Source organism: Ammospiza caudacuta, chromosome 28 (assembly GCF_027887145.1).
Source record: "Ammospiza caudacuta isolate bAmmCau1 chromosome 28, bAmmCau1.pri, whole genome shotgun sequence".
Taxonomy (NCBI): Eukaryota; Metazoa; Chordata; class Aves; order Passeriformes; family Passerellidae; genus Ammospiza; species Ammospiza caudacuta.
The window spans coordinates 6,144,528-6,167,525 of NC_080620.1; the positions used below are offsets into that span (position 1 = coordinate 6,144,528).

The following is a 22,998-nucleotide window of genomic DNA, read 5'->3' on the forward strand; positions in this document are numbered from 1 at the left end:
GTGTGATAGCTCAGGTGTGATAACCCAGGTGTGAATCCCCCCCTGCTCATACTCAGCCTTTCCCTCCTCCCCATCCTGCGCTGTTTTCCCTGTGCCAGGTGTCACCCCTGGCCCCGGTGTCCCCACCCCTGTCCCCACCCTGTCCCCATCTGTGTCCCTTGTCCCTGTCCCCACCCTGTCCCTTGTCCCCTCCCATTCTGAGTTTGTTTGAAACCAAACAGAAAATCTCCATTTGATGCTGGATTTCCCCTCACCCTCTGTCACTTCGTCTGAGTTAAACACTGACAATGTTGAGTAGAAATAGTATTTATTGTTATTTTAGTATTTAGTGTTATTTTAGTATTAAATATAAAAGTTTGAGCGTTTCAATGTAAACCACTGAAATTTAACCTCCTGCAGGGACCCCCCCATCTCCTCCTAGAGCACAAGAACTCAATAAACCCCAAGATCTGCTGCTTTTAACCCCAAAATTCCTTTTTTTCCCCCCACACCTGCTCAGAATTCCTCTCCAGAACGGCCCCTGAGCCACTTTTCTGTTCCCAAGGACAGAAGTTCATCCTTCAGCACTAAAAATACCCAAATTCACCTTTCATTTTCTGTTTTAAGCAGCTCATTAAAGGCTCCCCGTGCCCCTGAGGCCGCTGCAATCCCGGTTTTACCCTGGTGTGCTCTAGCAGGTTACAAAACCTTGAATTCCAGGAGTTTTTAAGGAGTTATTGATCAATCCCGTTAATATAAAATACTGCTGTGTCCGTTAATATCGAACACACGAATGTGTCCACACTGAATTTATGTTAATGACGCTGCTAATGAGGGTATTTATATTTTTCATCAATAATTACTCCCAAGACCAGCAGTTTTACATGAAAGATTTGGAATTCCAGAGCCAATATTTGCAATTTTTAGAGCCAATATTCGTAATTCCAGAGCCAACACTTGGAATTCCATGGCCGACATTTCTAATTCCAGAGCCGACGCCTGGAGTTCCGGAGCCCATATTCGGAATTCCGGAGCCAACATCTGGAATTTCAGGGGCAACATTCGGAATTCCGGAGCCAACATCTGGAATTTCAGGGGCAACATTCGGAATTCCGGAGCCAACATCTGGAATTTCAGGGGCAACATTCGGCATTCCGGAGCCAACATCTGGAATTTCAGGGCCCACATCTGGCATTTGTGGCAGCAGGAGGTGCAGCCGCTCCTCCCCCAGTTCCAGCCCAGCCCAGGCAATTAGCCCGGCTTAATTGGGGCAGGTCATTAATGAGAGCTCTGAGCAGGAAAGGGGCGGGGCAGGAGGGTCTGCCCTACTTGGGGGGGGACAGGGACAGACAGAGGGACAGAGAGAGGGACAGGGATGGGGACAGGGATGGGGACAGGAAAGGGACAGGGAGAAAGGGGACAGGGGACAAAGAGAGAGAGGGACAGACAGAGGGACAGAGGGGACAGGGATGGGGAAAGGGACAGAGGGACAGACAGAGGGGACAGGGATGGGGACAGGAAAGGGACAGGGACACCAGACAGGGACACGGCTGGAGCCACCTGGGATGGCAGAAAGTGTCCCCAGGCTGTCCCCAAGGATGTCCCCAAAGTGTCCCCAAAGTGTCCCCAAGGATGTCCCCAAGGTGTCCCCAGATTAGCTTTGAGGTCCCTCCCACCCCAACCCGGCCCTGACCCCACAGGGGTCAGGAACCCCCAAATCTCAAACCCCAAAAATTCCAAATCTCAAATCTCAAATGCCAAACCCTGAAATTCCAAACCCCAAAACCCCAAACTCCAAAACTCGAAATCCCAAATTCCAAATCCCCAGACCCCAAACCAACACCAAAATCCCAACACCGAATGTCCAACACCAGAATTTTATTGGCACAGAGAACTCCAACAGTCCCAGCCCCAAACGGAACAAAAACCCCAAAACTGGTCACCAAAAAACCCCAAAATTGGATTTTATTTCAGAAAAACCCCAGGTGGTTTCAGCATATTCTGATTTTTTGAGTGTTCTATTCTGATTTTCAGGTGTTTTATTCTGATTTTTCCAGGCGTTTTATTCTGATTTTCCAGGTCTTTTATTCTGATTTTTCCAGATGTTTTATTCTGATTTTCCAGGTGTTTTATTCTGATTTTCAGGTATTTTATTGCTCAAACTCACCTCGGGTTGTGCTTGGCCACTCAGCTCTGAGATATGCAGGATTCAAAATTCAAATTAATTTCAAATTTTGTTTTAATTAGGGTAGGGAGAAGCCAAAAGGAGAATATTTGGATTTTTGAGGATTTATTTGGGTAAAATAAAAGCTGGAAGTAGAGTGGGAGGTCAAGAGGAAAAAAACAAAAAGTCGTACGTTGATTTTTGGGAAATAATTCCAGTTTTTGGTGAGGAATCCCAGCCCAAAAATGGATTTTGACCCCAAAATCCTGCTCTGCACCCAGAGGAATTCCGAATTCCAGCAAAACCAAAATAAATAAATTAAAATAAAAATGCATATCTCCTCCAAAGGGCCAAAGCCACAACAGAAATCCAAATTCAGCGTCACAGGCAGCAGGAATTGTCCAGCCCCACATTTATTGGGTTGAACGTTTCTACCAAAGCGTTACTGACACCAAAATGGGGGAAAATCCTCGTTTTCCATCTCTTGGGACGGAAAGGAGGGAACCTGGGGTGGAATTCCAGGGAAGATCTGAAATTTGGGGTGGAAAATCCAGAATTTGGGGAGGAAAATGTGAAATTTGGGGCGGAAAATCCAGAGTCTGGGGTGTGAAATGTGAATTTTGGGTGGATCCCAGGCAAACCGGAGCAAACGCAGCAGAGACAGCGCGGGAGGGAGGGGAGGGGGCCCGGGGGTCTTCATGGAAGAGAGCCTGGAGCTGGAATGAGAGAAACAGAGAGAAAAATGGGGGAAAAAGAGAGAAAAAAGGGAAAAAAGAGGGGGAAACAAAGAAAAGTAAAGAGAAAAAAAAAAAAAAAAGGAGGGGGAAAAGAGAGAAAGAGAGAGAAAAAGGGGGAAAAAAGAGAGAAAAAGAGGGGAAAAAGGGGCAAAAAGGGGGGAAAAAGAGAGGGCAAAACAAAGAAAAATAAAGAGGGAAAAAAAGGAGGGGGAAAAGAGAGAAAGAGAGGGAAATAATGGAAAAAAAAAGAGGGAAAAAAGGAGGGGAAAGAGAAAAAAAAAAGAGAGGGAAAAAGGGTAAAAATAGAGGAAACAGAGGGAGAAACAGAAAAAAAAAGGGAGAGAGAGAGAAAGAAAAGAAAAAAGAGGGGAAAAAGGGGGAAAAGAGAGAAAAAAAGATTCTCAGAAATCCGAAAAACTCCCAACAAATGAAGATTTTGGGGTCTCTCAGCACCTCCAGAATGTCAAAAATCAGAGAAACCTCCAGAAATTAAAGTTTTGGGCTCACTCGGCGCCTCCAGGGCACCCAGACCCCACCAGAACTCCCCCAGAATTGCAGGAAAAGGGAGAATTTGGGTGTAAAAGCCAATTTTTTGGATGAGTTTGGCACTCACCTATTTGTTTGCCCTTTTCTGTCTGTACATCTGGATCATCCTCTGGCGGAAAATGTCAAAAGCATCTTCTTGGTTTTCCTCCCCTGCCACTCCCAAACCCTCCCCAGCTGAGGTTGCACCCCTGGGGAAGAAAATGTCACAAATTAGAACCAAAAAATCTGATTTTTTTCAATCCATTTCGCACCACTCGGTGCCTGGTGCAGCCAATTATTTAGAATTATTTAGAATTATTTTAATGTTTTCCCCTCAATTGCCATTAGAAGGTGAATTCCCAGTTGAAAAACGGGATTTTGTGGGAAAAAAATCAGGTGGGAGAGGGAATTGTGGAATAAGTTTTAAGTTTAGGTTTGGTTTTCTGTGGAAATATCTTGATTTTGGGATTTGAGGAGGGGTCAGGGAATGGCAAAGAATTCTGGATAAAGGGGAATTTTATGGGAATTCAGGGAATTTCCCATATTAAACCTCTATTTTCCCCCATTAAAAACTCTTAATTCCCTCATTAAAATAATGAATTTCCCCTATTAAAAACCCTTATGTCCTCTATTAAAAACCCCTTATTTTCCCCTATTAAAACCTCTATTTCCCCTATTAAAAGCTCTAAATTTCCCACACTAAAACTCTTATTTTCCCCCCATTAAAATCCCCTATTTCCCCATTAAAACCCCCTTATTTTCCTCCATAAATCCCCCTATTTATCCCCCTATTTTCCCCCTTAAAACCCCCTATTTTTCCCCTATAAATCCCCCTATTTTCCCCCATTAAACCCCCTATTTTCCCCCATAAATCCCCTTATTTTCCCCCATTAAAACTCCTATTTTCCCATATAATTGCCCCCATTTTCCCCCATTAAAACCCCCATTTTAACCCCTATTTTTCCCCTATAAATCCCCCTATTTTCCCTCTATTTTCCCCCCATTAAAACCCTTATTTTTCCCCCATAAATGCCCCTATTTTCCCCTATAAATCCCCCTATTTTCCCCCATTAAAACCCCTTATTTTCCCCTATAAATCCCCCTATTTTCCCCCATTAAAACCCTTATTTTTCCCCCATAAATGCCCCTATTTTCCCCCATAAATCCCCCTATTTTCCCCCATTAAAACTCCTATTTTTCCCCCATAAATGCCCCTATTTTCCCCCTATAAACGCCCCTATTTTCCCCCATTCAAACCCCTATTTTTCCCCCATAAACGCCCCTATTTTCCCCCTATAAATGCCCCTATTTTCCCCCTATAAATCCCCCTATTTTCCCCCATTAAACCCCCTATTTTCCCCCATAAATCCCCACTTTTCCCCCATTCAAGCCCCTATTTTCCCCCTATAAATGCCCCTATTTTCCCCCATTCAAACCCATATTTTCCCCCATAAATCCCCATTTTTCCCCCATTCAAGCCCCTATTTTCCCCTATAAATCCCCCTATTTTCCCCCATTAAAACCCTTATTTTTCCCCCATAAATGCCCCTATTTTCCCCCATAAATCCCCCTATTTTCCCCCATTAAAACTCCTATTTTTCCCCCTATAAATGCCCCTATTTTTCCCCATTAAAGCCCCCTATTTTCCCCCATAAATCCCCCTATTTTCCCCCATTCAAGCCCCTATTTCCCCCCATAAATCCCCATTTCCCCCCTTACAGGTGCAGGGGCTCGCGGATGCCGCGGCCGCGCGTGCCCAGCCCGTGCCCCTCCTGCCAGCCCATCCTCTGCAGCATCTGGAACCCCACGTTCCTGGGGCTCAGCCTCTTCTGGGGCACCTCCAGCGCCCTGGGCTTCTGCAAGAACACGGGGAAAAATGGGGGAAAAAATATTAACATTTATTGGGGTGAAATGGGGGAAAAAAATATAAAATTTATCAGGGTGAAATTCCCATCCGCACCGGCGTAAATTGAATTTTTTTAAAGGAAATTCCTTATTTTAAATGAGATTTTAAAGGAATTCTCGTTCATTTAAAGGAATTTTAAAAGGATTTTTTTAAAAGGAATTTTCTTCTCTTAAATGAGATTTTTAAAGGAATTTTCTTATTGTTTAAGGAATTTTTAAAGGAACTTTTAAGTTTCTGGGGCTCAGCCTCTTCTGGGGAAAATGAGGGAAAATGGGAAAAAACTTTAAAAATAAAGGAATTTATTAGGGTGGTAAAATGTGTGAAATTCCCATCCAGACCAGTGTAAATTGAATTTTTTAAAGGAATTTTCCTTAATTCAAAGGAATTTTTAAAGGAACTTCCTCACAGTAATTTCCTTCTTTAAAAGGAATTTTAAAATAAAATTTTAAAAATTATTTTCCTTCTTTCCACATTGTTTTTTTCCCAAACCATTTCTCATTTCTGGCGGGATTTGGTGGCAGAAATGTGAATTTTTTACCTTTTTTTTCTTTGTGACAGGGCAGCCCCGGGGTCTGTCATAAGCAATCCTGACAGGTTCATGCACTGCAAGGCAAAAAACCCACAAAGTTCAGCTGGAAATTCAAATTATTTTAGTAAAAAAATTCAACTTTTTTCCTCTAAACCACAGCTAAAAATCCTCGAAAAATTCCATATCAAGCCTGGACCTAAAACAGAAGCAATAAGAAAAATTAGAGCAATAAAAAAGATCAGAATTAATGAAAGAAATCAATATAGCCTCAATTAAATAGAAATATATTGGCCCATAACAAATGATTTCTTCAGCTTCTCCTTTTAAAGTGAATTTTGTGCTCATTTTTGTATCAAAAAATACAATTTTTTAAGTGACAAAATACCTGAAAAATCAGGATTTTTGCCCAAATTATTTTCTGAAATATTTCGGTGCCCACTGACCTTTGGGCTGTTCTATTCTTTGCCACTTTAATGAAGATTTAAAGTGAATTTTGTGCTCATCTTTGTACCGAAAAACACAATTTTTTAAGTGACAAAACACCTAAAAAATCAGATTTTTTTACCCAAATCCTCATTTATGCCAGTATAAAATTTAACCCTTTCAGTGCCCACCGACCTTTGAGCTCAGATCCTTTTGGGGGGCCGGGATCACCCCAACCTTCAGGGACTGGGAGCTGAGTTTTGTATCGGAGAAATGCCATTTTTTAAGTGACAAAATACCTCCAAAATCAGAAGTTTTTGCCCAAATCCTCCTCTCTTTTACTATAAAATGTAACCCTTTGAGTGCCAACCCACCTTTGGGCTCCTGGATGAGGCAGATCCGCTTGGGGGCCGGGATCGGGCCCACCCTCAGCGACTTGGAGCTGACCTGCTTGCATTAAATAATCCCATTTTTAAAGCAGCAAAACACCTAAAGAATGGGGATTTATGCCCAAATCCCCTTTTTCTCCATACAGAACTTAACCCTTTCACTGCCAACCCACCTTTGGGCTCCTGGATGAGGCAGATCCGCTTGGGGGCCGGGATCAGGCCCACCCTCAGCGACTTGGAGCTGAGTTTCATATTGGATAAATGCCCCATTTTAGAGGAACAACACCTAAAGAACGGGTGTTTTTGCCCAAATCCCCTTTTTTTCCATACAGAATTTAACCCTTTCAGTGCCAACCCACCTTTGGGCTCCTGGACGAGGCAGATCCTTTTTGGGGCCGGGATCAGGCCCACCCTCAGCGACTTGGAGCTGACGCGTTTGAAAGCCACAACACCTAAAGAACGGGGATTTTTTCCCCAAATCCTCCTCTATTTTACAATAAAATTTAACCCTTTCGGCGCCGACCCACCTTTGGGCTCCTGGACGAGGCAGATCCTTTTTGGGGCCGGGATCAGGCCCACCCTCAGCGACTTGGAGCTGACGCGTTTGCGGGGGAAGCGCGCGCCGGGGCCCGGGCCGGGGGGTGCCTGTGTCGACAGAGTTGGGACAGCGCCGTCAGAGCGGCCGCGGGGCTGCACGTCACCTCCTGACACCTCCTCTCCTGCCACGGACACCACTTCTTCCTCTAGCTCTGTCACCCTTCTACCTGCTGCCACGGCCTCCTCATCATCCTCATCCTCCTCATCAGCTTGGGAGGGTTCAAACTCTGCTTCTTCCTCTTCTTCTTCTTCTTCCTCCTCTTCTTCTTCCTCTTCCTCCTCCTCTTCCTCGTCGTCCTCCTCGGTGTCCAGGGCTGTCCCCGCAGCTCGGGCAGCCTCGGCAGCCTCGGGGCTGAAGGTGATGGAGGGACACAGCTCCAGGACTTTCATGCGGTAGAATTTGAAGGCGGGGCTGGTTTGGTCCTGCAGGAACCTGGGGGGAGGAATGGGTGGTGAGGAATGGAAATGAGGGGGGAAAAGGGGGAAAATGAGGGGGGAAAATGCAGGGGGGAAAAGGGGAAATATGAGGGGGAAAAGGGGAAAAATGAGGGGGGATAAGGGGAAAAATGAGGGGGGAAAAAGGGGAAAAATGCATGGGGAAAAAAATGAGGGGTGATAAGGGAAAAAGTTCAGGGAAATAACGTCAAAAATGCAGGGGAATATAAGGTAAAAAATGGTCAAAGTGCAGGGGAAAATAAAGTAAAAAATCCAGGAGTAATAAGGTGAAAAATCCAGGGGTAATAAGGTCAAAAGTCCAGGGGAAAATAAGGTCAAAAATCCAGGGAAATATGGTCAAAGTTCAGGGGGAAATATGGTCAAAAATCCATGGAAACAATATCAAAAATCCAGGGGAGACAAGTTCAAAAATGCAGGGGAAATAAGGTCAAAAATCCACGGAAACAATATCAAAAATCCAGGAAGATAAGGCAAAAAATCCAGGGAAGATAAAGTCAAGAATGCAGGGGAAACAAGGTCAAAGAGACAGAGAAATAAGGTGAAAAATCCAGGGGATAGAAGGTCAAAAATCCAAGGAAATGAAGGTCAAATGAATCCATTGGAATCATCTTGAGGATTCCCAGTTTCAGGGTTCAGGCTGGTGATTAGGCTCAAAAATAAACCAAGTTGATGATCAGAAATCAATACGTTTATGCATAAATGGGTTTTTTTCCCTGAGACATTTCAGATATTCAGCATCGACGGAGGTGCTGGGGCGCTGCCCCCAGTTCCTGTGCTCCTAAAGCCCCAAGGGCAGGGCAGGGATGTGGGCAGGGACGGGAGGGAGCAGGAGCTGGGACTCACCAGAGCTCGGGGTTGTCTGCACTGTTGTCAATGCTGAACTGCTCAATCTCCGGCCCTACCTGAGCCACAAACCTGGCCAGCTTCTCTGCAGTCTCCATGGTTTTGGCATCCACTGCAAGGAGCAAAGTGCTCTGGTGAAACGGGGCAGCAAAGCTGAGGGCTTCAAAATTCAGGGTCACGGAAATGGGGTTTGGGGCTTCCAGCAGGAATTTGTGTGTGGGTTGCAGCTTGGGTTATTTCCTGGACACGGTTTGAAATTCCCAATCTCACCCCGGTCTGTTTTCCCTGCTGTAATTCAAAATTCCCAACGTAGCCCTGTTGGTTTTCCTGCTATAATGTAACATCCCAGCTCTAACCCTGCGTCAGTTTTTTCCCTGCTATAATTTAAATTCTCCATCTAACCCCATGTTAGTTTTCCCTGGACACAATTTAATATTCCCAAAATTTTTTGTTTTGTTTTTCTTTTGTTTTTGTTTTCCCCTGCTATAATTAAAAATTCCCAATCCAACCCCACATTAGTTACTTCTTTCCCTGCTACAATTTCAATTCCCAATCTAACCCCTGCTTGTTTTCCTGTACAGAATTTAATATTCCCAAAATTCCTGTTTGTTTTCCCCTGCTATAACTGAAATTCCCAATCCAACCCCTGTTTGCTTTTCCTGGATATAATTTAACATTCCCAATCCAACCCCATGTCAGTTAATTTTTTCCCTGCCATAATTAAAACCCCAAACCCAGCCCCAAGGCCGCACTCACCATCAGCAAACTGTGATCCCAGCGCTGGGAGGAGCTCAGGATCTGCTGCCAAACCCTCAGGATCTGCTCTTCCCTCTGCTGCCACGGGCACCTGGCAGCTGCTGCTGGCACCTTGTGGGGCACAGGTGGCACCGGGGCCAGGCTGGGCCAGGCCAAGCTCTGCACCTGGAATGTTTTGGTGTGGGTGTTCCAGCCCCGTGCCAGCTGCGAGGTTCTGCTCTGGCTGTTTCATTCCTGTGCCAGCTGCAAGGTTTTGGCGTGGCTGCTCCAGCCCTGTGCCAGGTGGCACATTTTGGTCAGGGTGTTTCGTTCCTGTGCCAGCTGACAGATTCTGGTTTGGCTGCTCCAGCCCTGTGCCAGGTGACAGATTTTGCTCTGGCTGTTTCACTCCTGTGCCAGCTGCAAGGTTTTGGTCTGGCTGTTCCAGCCCTGTGCCAGCTGGAACATTTCTGTCTGGCTGTTCCAGCCCTGTGCCAGCTGGAACATTTTGCTCTGGCTGTTTCACTCCTGTGCCAGCTGACAGATTTTGGTTTGGGTGTTTCACTCCTGTGCCCACTGGAACATTTTTGTCTGGGTGTTTCATTCCTCTGCCAGCTGGAACATTTCTGTCTGAACATTTCACTCCCGTGCCAGCTGACAGATGTTGCTCAGGGTGTTTCACTCCCGTGCCCGCCGACAGCAGGGTCTGGGTGCCAGTGCTCGCCCTCCTCACCCTCCTGGCACGGGCAGGGACAAGCCCAGGTGGTTTTTTCCTCTTGAAAAGTCTCCTTTTGATGCTGGCCACCCTCCTGGCATAGAGCATGGCCCTCAGGGCCTCGGGGGCTGCTGCCTCCCCTGCCAGGCTGCTCCTCTGCACCTCCGACAGCCTCAGCCGGTAGTACTTGTACTCCAGGCTGTCCTCCTCGGACAGGAACCTGAGAAACACACAAAAAATGGAGAAATCAGCTCAAAATATCCATATTTTACTGTGGTACTTGTACTCCAGGCTGTCCTCCTAGGACAGGAACCTGAGAAACACACAAAAAATGGAGAAATCAGCTCAAAATATCCATATTTTACTGTGGTACTTGTACTCCAGGCTGTCCTCCTCGGACAGGAACCTGAGAAACACACAAAAAATGGAGAAATCAGCTCAAAATATCCATATTTTACTGTAGTACTTGTACTCCAGGCTGCCCTCCTCGGACAGGAACCTGAGAAACACACAAAAAATGGAGAAATCAGCTCAAAATCTCCATTTTTTACTGTGGTATTTGTACTCCAGGCTCTCCTCCTCGGACAGGAACCTAAGAAACAGAAAACAAAGGAGAAACCTGATTAAAATCTCAATATTTACAGTCTCAACCTGTAGTATTTGTACTCCAGGCTCTCCTCATCGCACAGGAACCTCAGAAACACAAAAAAAATGAGGGATCTGTTGAAAATCTCAATTTTTTACTGTGATATTTGTACTCCTCATCACCCAGGAACCTGAGAAACTTAGAAATAGGAAAATTCAGCTCAAAATCTCCATTTTTGAAGCAAAACCCCCTCAGCATTCCAGTTCATTTGTTTGTTCCAGGTGTTCAGCATGAGGCTGAGCAGGTTTTTCTGGGATCAAGGGAATAAATAATCGACAGGAGTTCATCAGCTCACACACCTGGAGGAGCCTCAGCTCCCCCTTTTCCAAATTCCAGTTTTCCCTGCAATTCTAAACCCTGGCACCTCGCTGGGTGTCTCCATCATTTGCTCCTAAAAGCAAAGGAATTTGCTCCTAAAATGCAAATTCCTTTGAACACCTTGAATTTGGATCACAAAGAGCCATTATTGACACATCAAAAGCAACAACACAAACACCAGGAGCATTTCCAGGGATAATTAATAGCAGGAAAACATTTCCCCCCTAAAAAAAAAAAAAAAAAAAAAAAAAAAATTAAAAACCCCTAAAAAATTTAAAAAGCCTAAAAAAATATACAACAGGCTTTGATCATTCCCACGGAGTGAAGGGCTGAAGTTTTAATGAATTTAACCCGAATTTGCCAGCCGGGTCCCACACACCCACCAGTATTCAGGAGAGTTTTTCTGGGCATTCCTGTCCTTGGCAGACAAAGTTCCTGCCACGATGCTGCTCACCAGCTGCTCAATGGTATCCAGAACCCTCCTGTCAGCTCGCTGGGGGGCTGTGGGGAGAAAGAAATCCCATCAAAAACCCCCCACATAAATAAATATACAATAAATATATCTATAAATCGCAAAAAAAAAAAAAAAAAAAAAAAAAAAAAAAAAAAAGCAGCAAAACTTTATTATTTATTAAAAACACCCTGGTTTAAAAAACACGTCCACAGCCATGCCAGGCGAGTGGAATCATCCTTAAAAAGGCAATTTCTTACTGCAGCAAAAGGAGTTTTGGTGGAAAATCAGTTTATTGGAATGCTGCTCTGAGGGCTGGGTGAGAAATTTTCAACCATTTGGTGCCAGTGCTGCAAAACCTCCCTGAGAAGGGATCTGAGGCTCAAGGAAAAAACAGGTTTTTAGGGAAAAAATAGGTTTTTAGGGAAAAAAGGACGAATTAGGAATGTTTTAGGCAGGAGGAAACACTGGCCCAGCTCAGCGATGGGATTTGAACACCTCCAAGGGAATGCACGTGGATCTGATTAAAGTGGTGATGGTGACATCCCCAGATTTGCATACATGCAAATATTTACTCTGCAATTAAGGCAGTTAGAGGTTGGTCCTGGTTTCCCTGCCTTGAGGTGGTGAAATTGGGGTGAAAATCTTGGATTTAAGAGAGAAGGAGAAGAAAGGACACAATTTCACCACAAAAACTCCCACAGACTCCCTGACTGGGATTCACCTGGAATTCCAGCCCTGAGTGGGGACTCCCCTGGGATTCCCGAGTCAGGAATTCCCTCCCTGACTGGAATTCACCTGGAATTCACCTGTTATTCCCTCCCTGAGTGGGATTCACCTGGAATTCACCTGTTATTCCCTCCCTGAGTGGGATTCACCTGGAATTCACCTGTTATTCCCTCCCTGAGTGGGATTCCCGAGTCAGGAGTTCCCTCCCTGAGCACAGCACAGGAACGAAGCCCCTGCTGCAGGGCAGCTCCCTGCCCGTTACCTCTGGCCTCGGGGGAGGCTGCTCGGAGCTGCTCCCCGGCTCCTGCCCCTGCCTGTCTCATCTGGATGGGGCAGCCGCTCTTGTCCAGCCAGGCCTTCAGGTGCTCGATGTACTCCCTGCCAAAGAGCGTGGAGTCGTCGAAGTTGGGGAAGGCCGTGGGCGCCGGGGCCATCTCCTGCAGCCCCACGGCCTCCAGGATCTTCTCCTGCCTGAAGCCGGAGGCCAGGGCGAAGGTCTGGCCCAGCAGGGCCAGGGATTTCCTGCACAGGGACACGGTGGTCTCGAAGGCGCCGGCCATCTCCCGGGGGCTGCCGAAGCCGTTGGTTTTGAGGCTCAGCTCGTAGGCGTTGCAGGCCATCAGCAGAGGGGTCACCCCCTTGAGGAGGCGGTCCTGCAGCCTCATGATGTACTTGTCGAAGGGCTTGATGATCTCAAAGAAGCAGTTCTTGGTTTTCACGGCGCCCTTGTCCAGCAGCATGTTCAGGAACTCGTTGTCCACCTTGGGCGTTTTCAGGGCGGCGTGCTGCAGGCTCTTGATGGTGAAGAAGCAGTAATCCCTGTGCTCGGGCCTCAGGGAGCACTTGAAGGAGGCCAGCATCTTGGCACAGGTCTCGGTCTCCAGCTCGAAGAGGGCCCCGAAGAGCCGCGAGAACTCGGCGTCGCTGCGGACGGCGTGGAACCCGGCCCACCTGATGATCTCCATGCCGAAGGTGGAGAAGATGTCCGATTTGTCCACCGGGTCGAGGCTGAGGCTCCTGAAGACGTGGGCGGGCTTTGGCAGCCTCAGGACGGCTCTCTGGGGCGCCACGGGGTGCGGGGGCAGCTTGGGGTGCTGCTGGAGGGGCCCCGGCCTCTGCTCACCCACTTCCAGAGGCTGCTCCAGAGCTTTGGGATCCAGGCCCGGCTGCGCCTTCTTCACGCTCCACTTCTTGAGGGGGCTTTTGAGGTCTCCTTTGAACACCTTGGCCTTCAGCACGCCCCTGCTGAGGCGCTTCCCCCTGAGCCCTCTCGCCCTGCCCGTGCCTCCCCTGCGCGCCCGGAACTCGCCGTCCTCGGCCTCGTGCTCCTGATCCCCCGCGCTGCCGTACTCCTCCTCCTCCATCAGCCCGGGGGACCTGAAATCCCCCAGGAGCTCCGGGGAGCCGAACCCCGCTGCGCGCCGCCCGCCGGGCTCCCAGCAATCCGAGGAGGGGCCGTAATCCCGGTACTCCTGCTGCCCGTACTCCCGGCCGTGGGGAGCGGGGCGCTGCCCAAACTCCCTGCTGGGGGCGGCCGCACGGCCGAATTTCCTGTAATCCTGGCCAAACTCCCGCTCCCGGGGCGCAGGGCGGGAGAAGCGTCCGTGGAAATAATTCTCCTTGCGGGGCAGGGGGCTGGCGGCGCGGTAGGAAGGGCCGGGGTAGCTCTGCCCGGGGTAATCCTCCCCGGGGTAGCTTTCCCCGGGGTAGTTCTCCCCTGGATACTCCTCCCCGGGGCAGCTCTCCCCAGGGTAATCCTCCCCGGGCTCCTGGCTCCAGTCCTGGTGCTGGCAGTTGGCCGGAGGGAAGCGCCCGTCGTGCTGGAAGCTCTCGTGGTAGCGGGGCCGGGGCAGCCGGGAGGGAGCTGGGCAGAGGAATTAAACCAGAGGGTGAAAAGAGTCAAAATGGGGAGATTTCTGTGGGAAATCCACGTCAGCACATTCCCATCCCCGTACTCCAATCCCTAAGTTCAAGAGCTCAAGTTCTCCTCCAAACCAAATTTTTCCTTCTCATCTTGGTCTTCTACTTGAGACACAAAACCCACCAGAACTCTGAACTTTCAGCTTTCCCAGAATTTATAAATTGTCAAAGACATCCAAGCTTTGGCCAATCCCCACCTCGCCACCCAGCCCAGAATTCCCATTCCACAGCTGGACAGGAACTCGGATTTTCTGCAAACTCAACCACAATTCTCTCGTTACCGCAGGAAATTCTCATTACCCAAGACCCTTGTTCCCCAGTCCCAGAGGTTCAATTCAGAAAGTAAAGAATACTTGGAAAAAAAAATAGAAGTGTTTAATATGAATGATTTCTTCGGGGCTCATGCAACTCTAAAAATAGCCAGACTTCATTTTAAAGCTCTCTTGTGAATGTCCATCCCTGGGAATGCAACCCAAGTGTCTTGCTGGGCATTTTACATCCCAAATCTCGGGACCACCATTTGCGTTACGTTCATGAGGTCAATGCCCTGCTTTGAGCTTTTTTCCCCAAAAACAGCACCAAGCACAAAGACCCAAAGGCTTCCAGGGCACTCCTGCATTTATTTAACTTCTAATCCATGACCAGAATTCCATCCTGCAGCCCTGGAGACCCGCCTGGACCCGGACCCGCTCTGCCATGCTGAAGACAATTCCTTTGTCTCAATTCCCATTTTTTATCCCCGTTCCGGTGCCAGTCCTTGCCCAGCTGTTCTGCTGCCTCTTCCATTAAAACGGATGTGGAAAAACAGCGGCGCCAGGCCAATAAATAAATTAATTAATTAATTAATTAATCAATAAATGGCAGGCGCTGCCGGGCTGCTCCCGCCATCCCGGCTCTCCTACCTGGGAAACGATGGCCGGGATCCCCCGCGGCACCGCTCCGGTACCGCTTCACCTTGTCCTGCACCACGGCCTCGAACGAGTCGCGGGTGATCCTCCGAGAGGCCATCTTCCCCTCACGGTACCGGGCACGGCCTGCCGCGGGCCCGGGCTCCCGCCGCGGCCTGAGGGGAGGCGCAGCCTGAGGGGAGCCGCACGCTTCCCCGCCGCCCCCCGCGCAGCGCCGGGAGGAGCAACCGGAGCCGGAGCCCGAGCCCGGCCCGCCCTCACCGAGGCGGCCCCGGCGCCGCCGCCGCCTCCCGCCACACCGGGGCCTCCCGCTGGCCACGCCCCCTCCCCGGTAGACACGCCCCTCCCGCTGATGGCCACGCCCCTCCCGGAGACACCGGGTGGACACGCCCCCCTAGGCCACGCCCCCGCACCGGTATAACCACGCCTTTCTTCCGCACGGGCCACGCCTCCTCACGCGTTAACCACGCCCCCGCGTCCCTCCCCCTCCCGCCGCGCCTGCGCTGCGCGGAGCCGTGCGGGCGGGCGCGGGACGCTGCCGGTAAGCGGGACGGGAGCGAGGGGAGCGGGCCGCGGCCTCCCGCTCTGAGGGACCCGCCGCTGCCCTGCGGGCGCGCCCGGGCACGCTGCGCCTACTGCGCGTGCGTGGGAGCGGCGCGCGTGCGCGTTGCCGCCCTCCGCGTTCTTTTTCGCTCGGCGTGAGGGCGAGCGGTGCGAATTGGGGCCGCGGCGCACGCGCAGAGGGCACGTACGGCGGCCGAGCGGGGCCGTCCCGCCCTCGCCTTTTGTGCGGCGGGGGCGGCCGGCGGGAGCCCAGGTGGGTCGTGAGGGGCAGCGGGGCCGCGGGTGCGCCCGGAGCTCCCCCGGCACCGCCGCCTCCCTGCGGGGCTCTCTCCGCGTCTCTGGGAGCTGCGGGGCCCGCTGAGGGCTGTGGGATGCGCCGGGGCCCGGGGGAAGCAGGGCAGGGCGGGCTGAGGGCCGGGGCCGTGAGCGGGCGCGGTGCCCTCAGCGCTGCAGCGAGAGCCCCGTCACGGTGGCAACTCTGAAACCCCACGGAAATCCAGAAATGCTGCTGAAATGCCTCCTTATCCCTCTTCCCTGCTGTCCTTTCCCCATTAACTAAAACAGCGGCCGTGCCTTTGAGCAGCGGGTATCTGATTCAGAGTTCTGAGCCTTTGTCTGCGGGAGGAACCGGCCCCTTGCTCGGGCTCTGCTGAAAGGTTTTAGGCATTGAGAAGGTTTTACACCAAACGAGCCGTGCCTCTGTCAGCAGCAGGACACCGAGGCGGCCCCAGCCCGTGCCGGCACCATGGGCTCCAAGCAGATCGCCCAGGAGACGTTCGATGAGGCGGTGCAGGAGAACATCACCGAGTTCGAGATGGAGCCCGAGGAGGCTGTGAGAGAAGCCGTGCTGCAGTTCGAGGCCCAAGGTACCGTGCACTCTGCAGGCTGGGCTCTTTTACACATCCTCAGGGTTTAAAGGAGTCCCGCAGGCAGAGGTGGGTCGTGCAGCATTGGAAAGGAGCCTTTGTGAAATGGAGCAGAGACACCGTTAATGCTGACCTGCTTTTGTGGATTAATTATGACTGCAAAACTGCTTAGAGGGAAGCTGGAAGGCAAAATTTGGTCAGTGAAATTAAATTCCTTCTTTTTGCCCCCCTCAACTGACATCTAGCTTTGTTCCAGGCAGAATCTGGCCTTACAGTCAGAATTGAACATTTCAGCATGTTTACAAGTTCATCTTTGTTCTCTGTGGTTACCTTGGCAGCTTTTCCCTAGAACTGGAACTGATACTGTTTATTTGACTCCAATTGTCCTGGAACCAGTATTAAACTTGGTTTTATTTCCCCTTTTAGGTGTGGACCTGAGCAATATTGTGAAGGCTGTACGACCTCCTGCCTCTGAGAACGGGCAAAGGGAAAAGCACCAAATCCTGCTGGTAGGAGCACAGATTGCTGCTCTCTCTCTCTCAGGGTTATATAATAATAATAACATAAATACTAGGCCAACTTCTGTCTCTGCCCCATTTCTCTGGGAGCTCTTCAGGCAGTTAATCCTATTTATTCTGCAAATATAAAACATTCCAGGAGCACCTTGCGCTTTGCAGGGAGGGCTCTGTGTAGGTGAGCTGGGCTCAGGCTCTGCTCCTGGGGCAGGACAGGAGGGAACAGCCTCAGGGTGTGCCAGGGGAGGCTCAGGTGGGACATGTGGAGGGATTTCCTCGTGGGGAGGGTGCTCAGGGCTGCCCAGGGAGGTTTGGGGTCCCCGTCCCTGGAGGTGTCCCATGGGTGACAGGAGGTGGCTCTGGGCTGGGGACACGGTGGGGATCAGCCTCACTTAGCCCAGGCTGCTCCAAGCTCTGTCCAGCCTGGCTGTGGACACTTGCAGAGCTGGGATGAGCTGGTTAGACCCAGTTCAGCTGGTTCTGGTGCCCAGGGGAGCTGTGGCAGTGGTGGCACAGGGAGCCCCAGTCCCTGCAGGGGTTGTGTGCGCAAATCCCGATCACCATAAACCACCGCTCCCATTACTCCAAACTGATTTCCAGCCTCAGAACCCCCACGCTGCTGTTCCTCCTGAGCCCTTCAGGTGCAGCACTAACCCTCGGTGCGTCCCCCAGACCCCGGGCACGGGGAGCCCCTGTCCCGGCAGGGGCTGTGTGCGCGAATCCCGATCACCATAAACCACCGCTCCCTTTACCCCAGACCGAGTTCCAGCCCCAGAACCCCCACCCCGCTCTTCCCCCTGCACGCTGAGGTGCAGCACTAACCCTCGGTGTGTCCCGCAGACCCTGGAGAGCCTGGCCAGGGCCGTGGCAGAGCAGGACGTGGCGCAGCTGCCGCAGCAGCTGGCGGCGCTGGCGGCGCAGTGCAAGGAGCAGCTCGCCTTCCGCTGCCTGGCCGGCCGCCACGGCGCCTACGCCGCGGTGCTGTCGGCCTGCCGGCTGGCCGCGGGGGACAGGGAGCTGCTGCTGCGGGCCCTGGCCGCGCTGGCCGCCCTGCTGGACGGGCAGCCGGACCTGCTGGACGCGGCGGGGCGGGAGCTGCTGCTGCGGAGCCTGCGGGAGCGGCGCGGGGACGCCGAGCTGACGCTGGCCGGGATCCGCTGCGTGCGCCACGCCTGCCTCAAGCACGAGCACAACAGGCAGGCCTTCGTGCGGGGCGGCGTGCTGCCCGCGCTCACCGGGGCCATCACCGGGGCCATCACCGGGGCCCTCGCCCGGCGCGGCAGCGCCGCCGAGCTCGTCAGGACCGCCGCCTCGGCCCTCAGGGTCATGACCTTCGACGATGACATCCGAGTGCCCTTCGGGCACGCCCACGACCACGCCAAGATGATCGTGCTGGAGAACGACGGGCTGAGAGTCCTCATCGAGGCTGCTAAAGGTGAAAGGGACCTGGGGATGCTGATCCTCGTGGGGAGCACCTGGGGTTTCTTCTCACTGTCTCTGGAATCACTTGTGATTTCTTCTCAGGAATCACTTGTGGTTTCTTCTCACTATCTCAGGAATCACTTGCGGTTTCTTCTCACTATATCAGGAATCACTTGTGGTTTCTTCTCTGGAATCACTCATGATTTCTTCTCCCATTGTCTCAGGAATCCCTTATGATTTCTCTTCTCCCATTCTCTGATTTCTTCTCTCATTGTCATAACTTGAAGCTCATTCATGGAGGTGATTAAAGAATTTGTAACTCAACTGGGGTTTAGTTCTATCCCTGAAATGTGCCCTGAGAGAGCCAGAAAGTGCCACTGTGGTGCTGCTGATAGCCTGTGGGGCAGTCAGATGATCAAAACAGTTTTTCAGTGTATTTAGGAAGTTTTACAGGCTCAGGGCCCTCTGGTCTCTGCTCACTGCCTCTGGTCCAGAGAGGACATTGTGAACAAAGTGAGCAGGTGTCATCTCCCCTGCTTTAATACATAGAACAAAATGCAGTGTTCCCTGCGTAATTAACCAAAGTAAACCCCGTTAATGGTGCAGTAATGACTGCATCCCTCTCTCCTCCGCAGCCTTCAGGGATAACTCTGCGGTTCTCAGCGAGCTCTGCGCCACCCTCTCCCGCCTCTCCGTCAGGAACGAGTTCTGCCAGGAGATCGTGGACCTGGGGGGCTTGAATTTCATGGTGACTCTGCTGGCTGACTGCATGGAGCACGCTGTGAGCAGCGGGGAGCCGCTGGGCTGGGCTGGGCTGGGCTGGGCTGGGCTGGGGGCATCTCATCCCCAGCAAGGGGCTCATGGCAGTGGGTGAGCCTCGGCCTGTGGTGCTTTCTGGGTTCCCCAGACGGAGGAGGAATGAAGGAATCTGACTCCATGTTCTTAGAAGGCTAGTTTATTATTTCATGATGCTAGAATATGTTATATTAAAGAATGCTGTTCTAAAGAATAGAGAAGGGATGCAGACAGAAGGCTACAAAGAATGAGAATGAAAACTCGTGACTCCTTCCAGCGTCTGACACAGCCTGACCTTGATTGGTCATTAAGTTAAAACAATTTACATGAAACCAACCAAACAGTCTCCAAACCACATTCCAAAGCAGCAAAACACAGGAGAAGCAAATGAGATGATTATTGTTTTCCTTTTTCTCTGAGGCTTCTCAGCTTCCCAGGAGAGAAATCCTGGCAAAGGGATTTTTCCAGAAAATATGACAGGGACACTGAATTGTTTTGGTTTTCCCCCAAAAAGAGACTTTAAACAAAGCATTTGGATGCTCAGGTCCCAGAGGTTGGTGTCTGGTTTTTTCAGCCTCGGTGATGCTCTGGCAGAGGTTTCCAAGGTCCCTTGTGCAGCAGGGCAGTGACTGCGGGCAGAGTTTTGGTAGCTGATAATTACCACAGGCGTTTTCGTGGAATGGGGATGCTGTGCTTTGCTCTCTGAGCTGCCCAGCTCTGTGCTGCTCTCTGAGCTGCTGTTCCCGCGGGCAGGACGTGGTGAAGCAGGTGCTCAGCGCCATCCGCGCCATGGCCGGCAACGACGACGTCAAGGACGCCCTCGTGGACGCCGGGGCCACCGAGCTCATCGTGCTGGCCATCAGCCACCACCTGGGCAACCCGCAGGTACCCCCTGAGCACCCTCAGGAACCACCTGGGCACCCTCAGGACCCCTGGGCAACCCTCAGGTACCCCCTGGGCATCCTCAGGTACCCCCTGGGCATCCTCAGGTACCCCCTGGGCACCCTCAGGACCCCTGGGCAACCCTCAGGTACCCCCTGAGCACCCTCAGGTACTCCCCAGAGCCCTGGGAGCCCCTCTGGGTGGGGATGGAGCTCTGCTGGAGCTGCAGGATGTGTGTGTGCAGCTGAGCAGTGCATAGACCTTGACCTTGGCCACAGAATCCAATATTTGTGTGAATTTAGGGGTTTTCCACCTTGTAGTGTTTATTTTTCTTATTCCTCAATGAGATGGATGGCGGGGATGGCGGTTGGTGTGCAAACACACAGTTATCAAGGTTGGAAATATCTCTAAGATCACAATCCCAACCCTCCCCTTGCTTTACGTGCCAGAGCAGCGGGAGAAGCTTCAAAACAATTCAAACCCCTCCAAAAGCGCCCTGCCAGGAAGGGAAGGCCGCTTTCCCTGGCTGCAGGGCAGGGGGGCAGGCAGTGAGCTGACTCAGTGCTCCCTGTGCTTGCAGATCTGCGAGCAGGGCTGCGCTGCCCTGTGCGTGCTGGCCCTGCGCAAGCCCGAGAACTGCAGCGTCATCGTGGAGGGCGGCGGGGCCCTGGCTGCCCTGCAGGCCATGAAGGCTCACCCACGGGAGGTGGCTGTGCAGGTGGGTCCCTCACAGCACGGGCTGGGGCGGGCAGGGCTGTCCTCTGAGCCCTGGGCGTCCTCAGGAGTCCTCTGAGCCCTGGGCTTGCCTGCAAAGCCCAGAGACCTCTGGGCTTCCCTGTAACACCCACTGACCCAACGGTTCCCTGCAGCCCCTGGTGACCCCGTGTCCGTGTGTCCGTCCCCAGAAGCAGGCGTGCATGCTGATCCGGAACTGGGTGTCGCGCAGCCGGGAGCTGTGAGCCCCATTGTTCCCTGCAGCCCCCAGTGACCCTGTCTGTCTGTCTGTCTGTCCGTGTGTCCGTGTGTCCGTCCCCAGAAGCAGGCGTGCATGCTGATCCGGAACCTGGTGTCGCGCAGCCGGGAGCTGTGCGGGCCCATCCTGGCGCTGGGGGCCGAGGTGCTGATCGCCGAGGCGCGCGCCGCCCACCGCGACTGCGACGACGTGGCCAGGGCCGCGCTCAGGGACCTGGGCTGCCAGGTGGAGCTGCGGGAGCTCTGGACGGGCCAGAGGGGCGGCCTGGCTCAGTGAGGGCTCCTGGCAGCAGCAGCAGGGAGGGTGCAGAGTGCCCGAGCCCCCGGGCCTGGCGGAGGCGGCGTTGGATGGAGCTGCCTTGGATGGGTCTGCCATGGATGGGTCTGCCATGGATGGTCCTGCCCGACGGAGCAAACCCAGCCCGGGGAGGCTGCAGGGAACTTGGACCTGGGGAGCTGCAGCTGAAACGGCTTCTGCATTCACAGCCTGCACACCAGCTCTGTGTAGTGGTCATTGCCTGGATCGTCTCATGGCCGAGGATGATCTGCTCCCCCAGGCAGGACGGGGCTGTTGTCCCTGCTCCGGTGCCCCGGTGACAGCAGGGCTGGCTCTGTCCTGCCCGGTTTGCTGCTGGTTCCATTTGTGCCCCACTCAGGGGCTGCGTCAGGAGGAGCCCCAGCGTTTGTGAATGTGCTCTCTCTGTCCCGTTGCCCTGTTCTTTTACTGCTGACCCCACTCTTGTGTCGCTGCTTTGTTTGGGATTTTTCCACCAGCGTAATGTTTTAAACAAAAACAAAAAAACAACAAAAAAATACAAAAAATAAGAAAAGAAAAAAAAGGCAAAGTAAGGATTTGGGATGACATCCAAAGGAACTGTTGGCATCCAGGAGGAAAGTTCACGTTCTCCCTCAGTGAGAGGAGCAGGGCAGAGACTGGCAGTGGTGTGGACCAGGCAGGCGCTGGTGCCACTGGCAATCCCATCCCAGGCTTTGTCACCCCTTGGCACTGCCCGGGACCCAGGAACGTTTCATTGCAGTGAGCAATGAACCTCACAGACGGAGGCAGAGCTGGGGCTCTGTGGGCCAGAAAGGCTCTGAAGCCTCAGCTCAAGGCTCTGCTGCTGAGCCTTCCTCCTGTGCCGCTGCCAGTTTTGTGAGTGGATGTTTTTAATGTGATGCTCTCTGTAAAAATGGTGACCTTATAAAACACACAAACTTTGCAGGACTGCGTGGCTCTTTTTGTGAGCCTGGCTGGAAGGGCCCCAGAGGGGCAAGAGCTGGGGAGAAGGTGCAGAATGACATCTTTGGGGGGTTTTGGGGGGAACTGAGGGCAGTGGGTTTGGGGCAGCCCGGGGCTCCCGAGCTTTGCCTTCCTGGTGGGTTTGGGGTGGGAGAGCAGCTCCAAAGGCTGGGGGGGATCAAACGGGGGATTCCTGCCGGATTTCATTTCCTTCCCAAGGGCTGGGGCAGAATCCAACCCGCGGGATTTCAGTTCCATCCCCTTTGACCGAGAGCGGCTGGAGCTGAGCGCCCACCGCCACTGCCCCCAGGACCGGGCCGAGCCACTGCCCGCAGGACACCGGGGCCGTGCAGGGCAGCAGAACCGGCCGGGATCCCCGGGATGGGATCCCCGGGCGCTCCCCGCACCGCTGCTGCAGGGGGGAACCGGGCAGGACTGTCGCTGCTCGAGCCGGGCACTCGCCGGGGTCCCGGTCGGGCTGTTCGGGCTCCCGACGGGGCCATTCAGGGTCCCGGGCAGTCCCGGCGGTGCCGTTCGGGGTGCCCTGGGGCCGTTCGCTGTCCCGTTCGCTGTCCCGGGCGCTTCCCCGGGTCCGCCCCCGCACCGAGCGCTCCCCGCCCGCCCCGTGCCGCTACAGGCGCCCCGCCTCCTGCCGCGCCCCCCTCATCCATTGGCCGCCTCACCTGTCAATCCTTACCCGCAGCCAATCCCCGCGCACGGGGCTCTGCCCCCGCCGCGCCGATTGGCCTTGCCCCGGGGCGGGCCCCGCCTC

The 22,998-nt window shown here is 52.6% G+C and overlaps 2 protein-coding genes across 3 annotated transcripts; one reads left to right on the forward strand and one right to left on the reverse strand.

The window, feature by feature from the left end:
* Positions 1–1,920: 1,920 nt before the first annotated feature.
* SUGP2 (SURP and G-patch domain containing 2) lies at positions 1,921–16,281 on the reverse strand. The gene is made up of 13 exons (XM_058820957.1): positions 16,252–16,281; positions 14,965–15,076; positions 13,868–14,006; positions 12,405–13,807; positions 11,346–11,463; positions 9,906–10,218; positions 9,305–9,461; positions 8,549–8,660; positions 7,180–7,682; positions 5,850–5,914; positions 5,125–5,261; positions 3,494–3,614; positions 1,921–2,859 (listed from the first exon to the last, which is right to left on the reverse strand). The coding sequence occupies exons 1-12, from the start codon at positions 16,279–16,281 to the stop codon at positions 3,494–3,496; spliced, it is 3,210 nt and encodes a 1,069-aa protein (XP_058676940.1). The 3' UTR covers positions 1,921–2,859.
* On the forward strand, positions 15,725–22,211 carry ARMC6 (armadillo repeat containing 6). 2 transcript variants are annotated; one of them, XM_058820959.1, is made up of 8 exons: positions 15,725–15,787; positions 16,244–16,400; positions 16,827–16,909; positions 17,756–18,350; positions 18,973–19,118; positions 19,886–20,017; positions 20,595–20,732; positions 21,051–22,211. In XM_058820959.1, the coding sequence occupies exons 2-8, from the start codon at positions 16,280–16,282 to the stop codon at positions 21,261–21,263; spliced, it is 1,428 nt and encodes a 475-aa protein (XP_058676942.1). In that variant the 5' UTR covers positions 15,725–15,787; positions 16,244–16,279; the 3' UTR covers positions 21,264–22,211. The 2 variants fall into 2 exon arrangements, with proteins under 2 accessions (XP_058676942.1, XP_058676941.1); XM_058820958.1 differs by lacking the exons at positions 15,725–15,787; positions 21,051–22,211 and adding an exon at positions 20,884–20,997 and having other exon boundaries at positions 16,131–16,400.
* Positions 22,212–22,998: the final 787 nt, after the last annotated feature.

What these genes read in the sequence shown, in the direction of transcription:
- ARMC6 (XM_058820959.1), top strand. Translation starts at nt 16,280, where the DNA reads ATGGGCTCCAAGCAGATCGCCCAGGAGACGTTCGATGAGGCGGTGCAG. An exon ending in ACCACCTGGGCAACCCGCAG is followed by an intron (nt 20,018 to 20,594) that starts GTACCCCCTGAG and finishes CTGTGCTTGCAG; the next exon opens with ATCTGCGAGCAGGGCTGCGC. An exon ending in CACGGGAGGTGGCTGTGCAG is followed by an intron (nt 20,733 to 21,050) that starts GTGGGTCCCTCA and finishes GTCCGTCCCCAG; the next exon opens with AAGCAGGCGTGCATGCTGAT.
- SUGP2 (XM_058820957.1), bottom strand. Translation starts at nt 16,281, where the DNA reads ATGGTGCCGGCACGGGCTGGGGCCGCCTCG. An exon ending in AAAAACTCTCCTGAATACTG is followed by an intron (nt 10,219 to 11,345) that starts GTGGGTGTGTGG and finishes TGTGTTTCTCAG; the next exon opens with GTTCCTGTCCGAGGAGGACA. An exon ending in GGGATCACAGTTTGCTGATG is followed by an intron (nt 8,661 to 9,304) that starts GTGAGTGCGGCC and finishes TGCTCCTTGCAG; the next exon opens with TGGATGCCAAAACCATGGAG.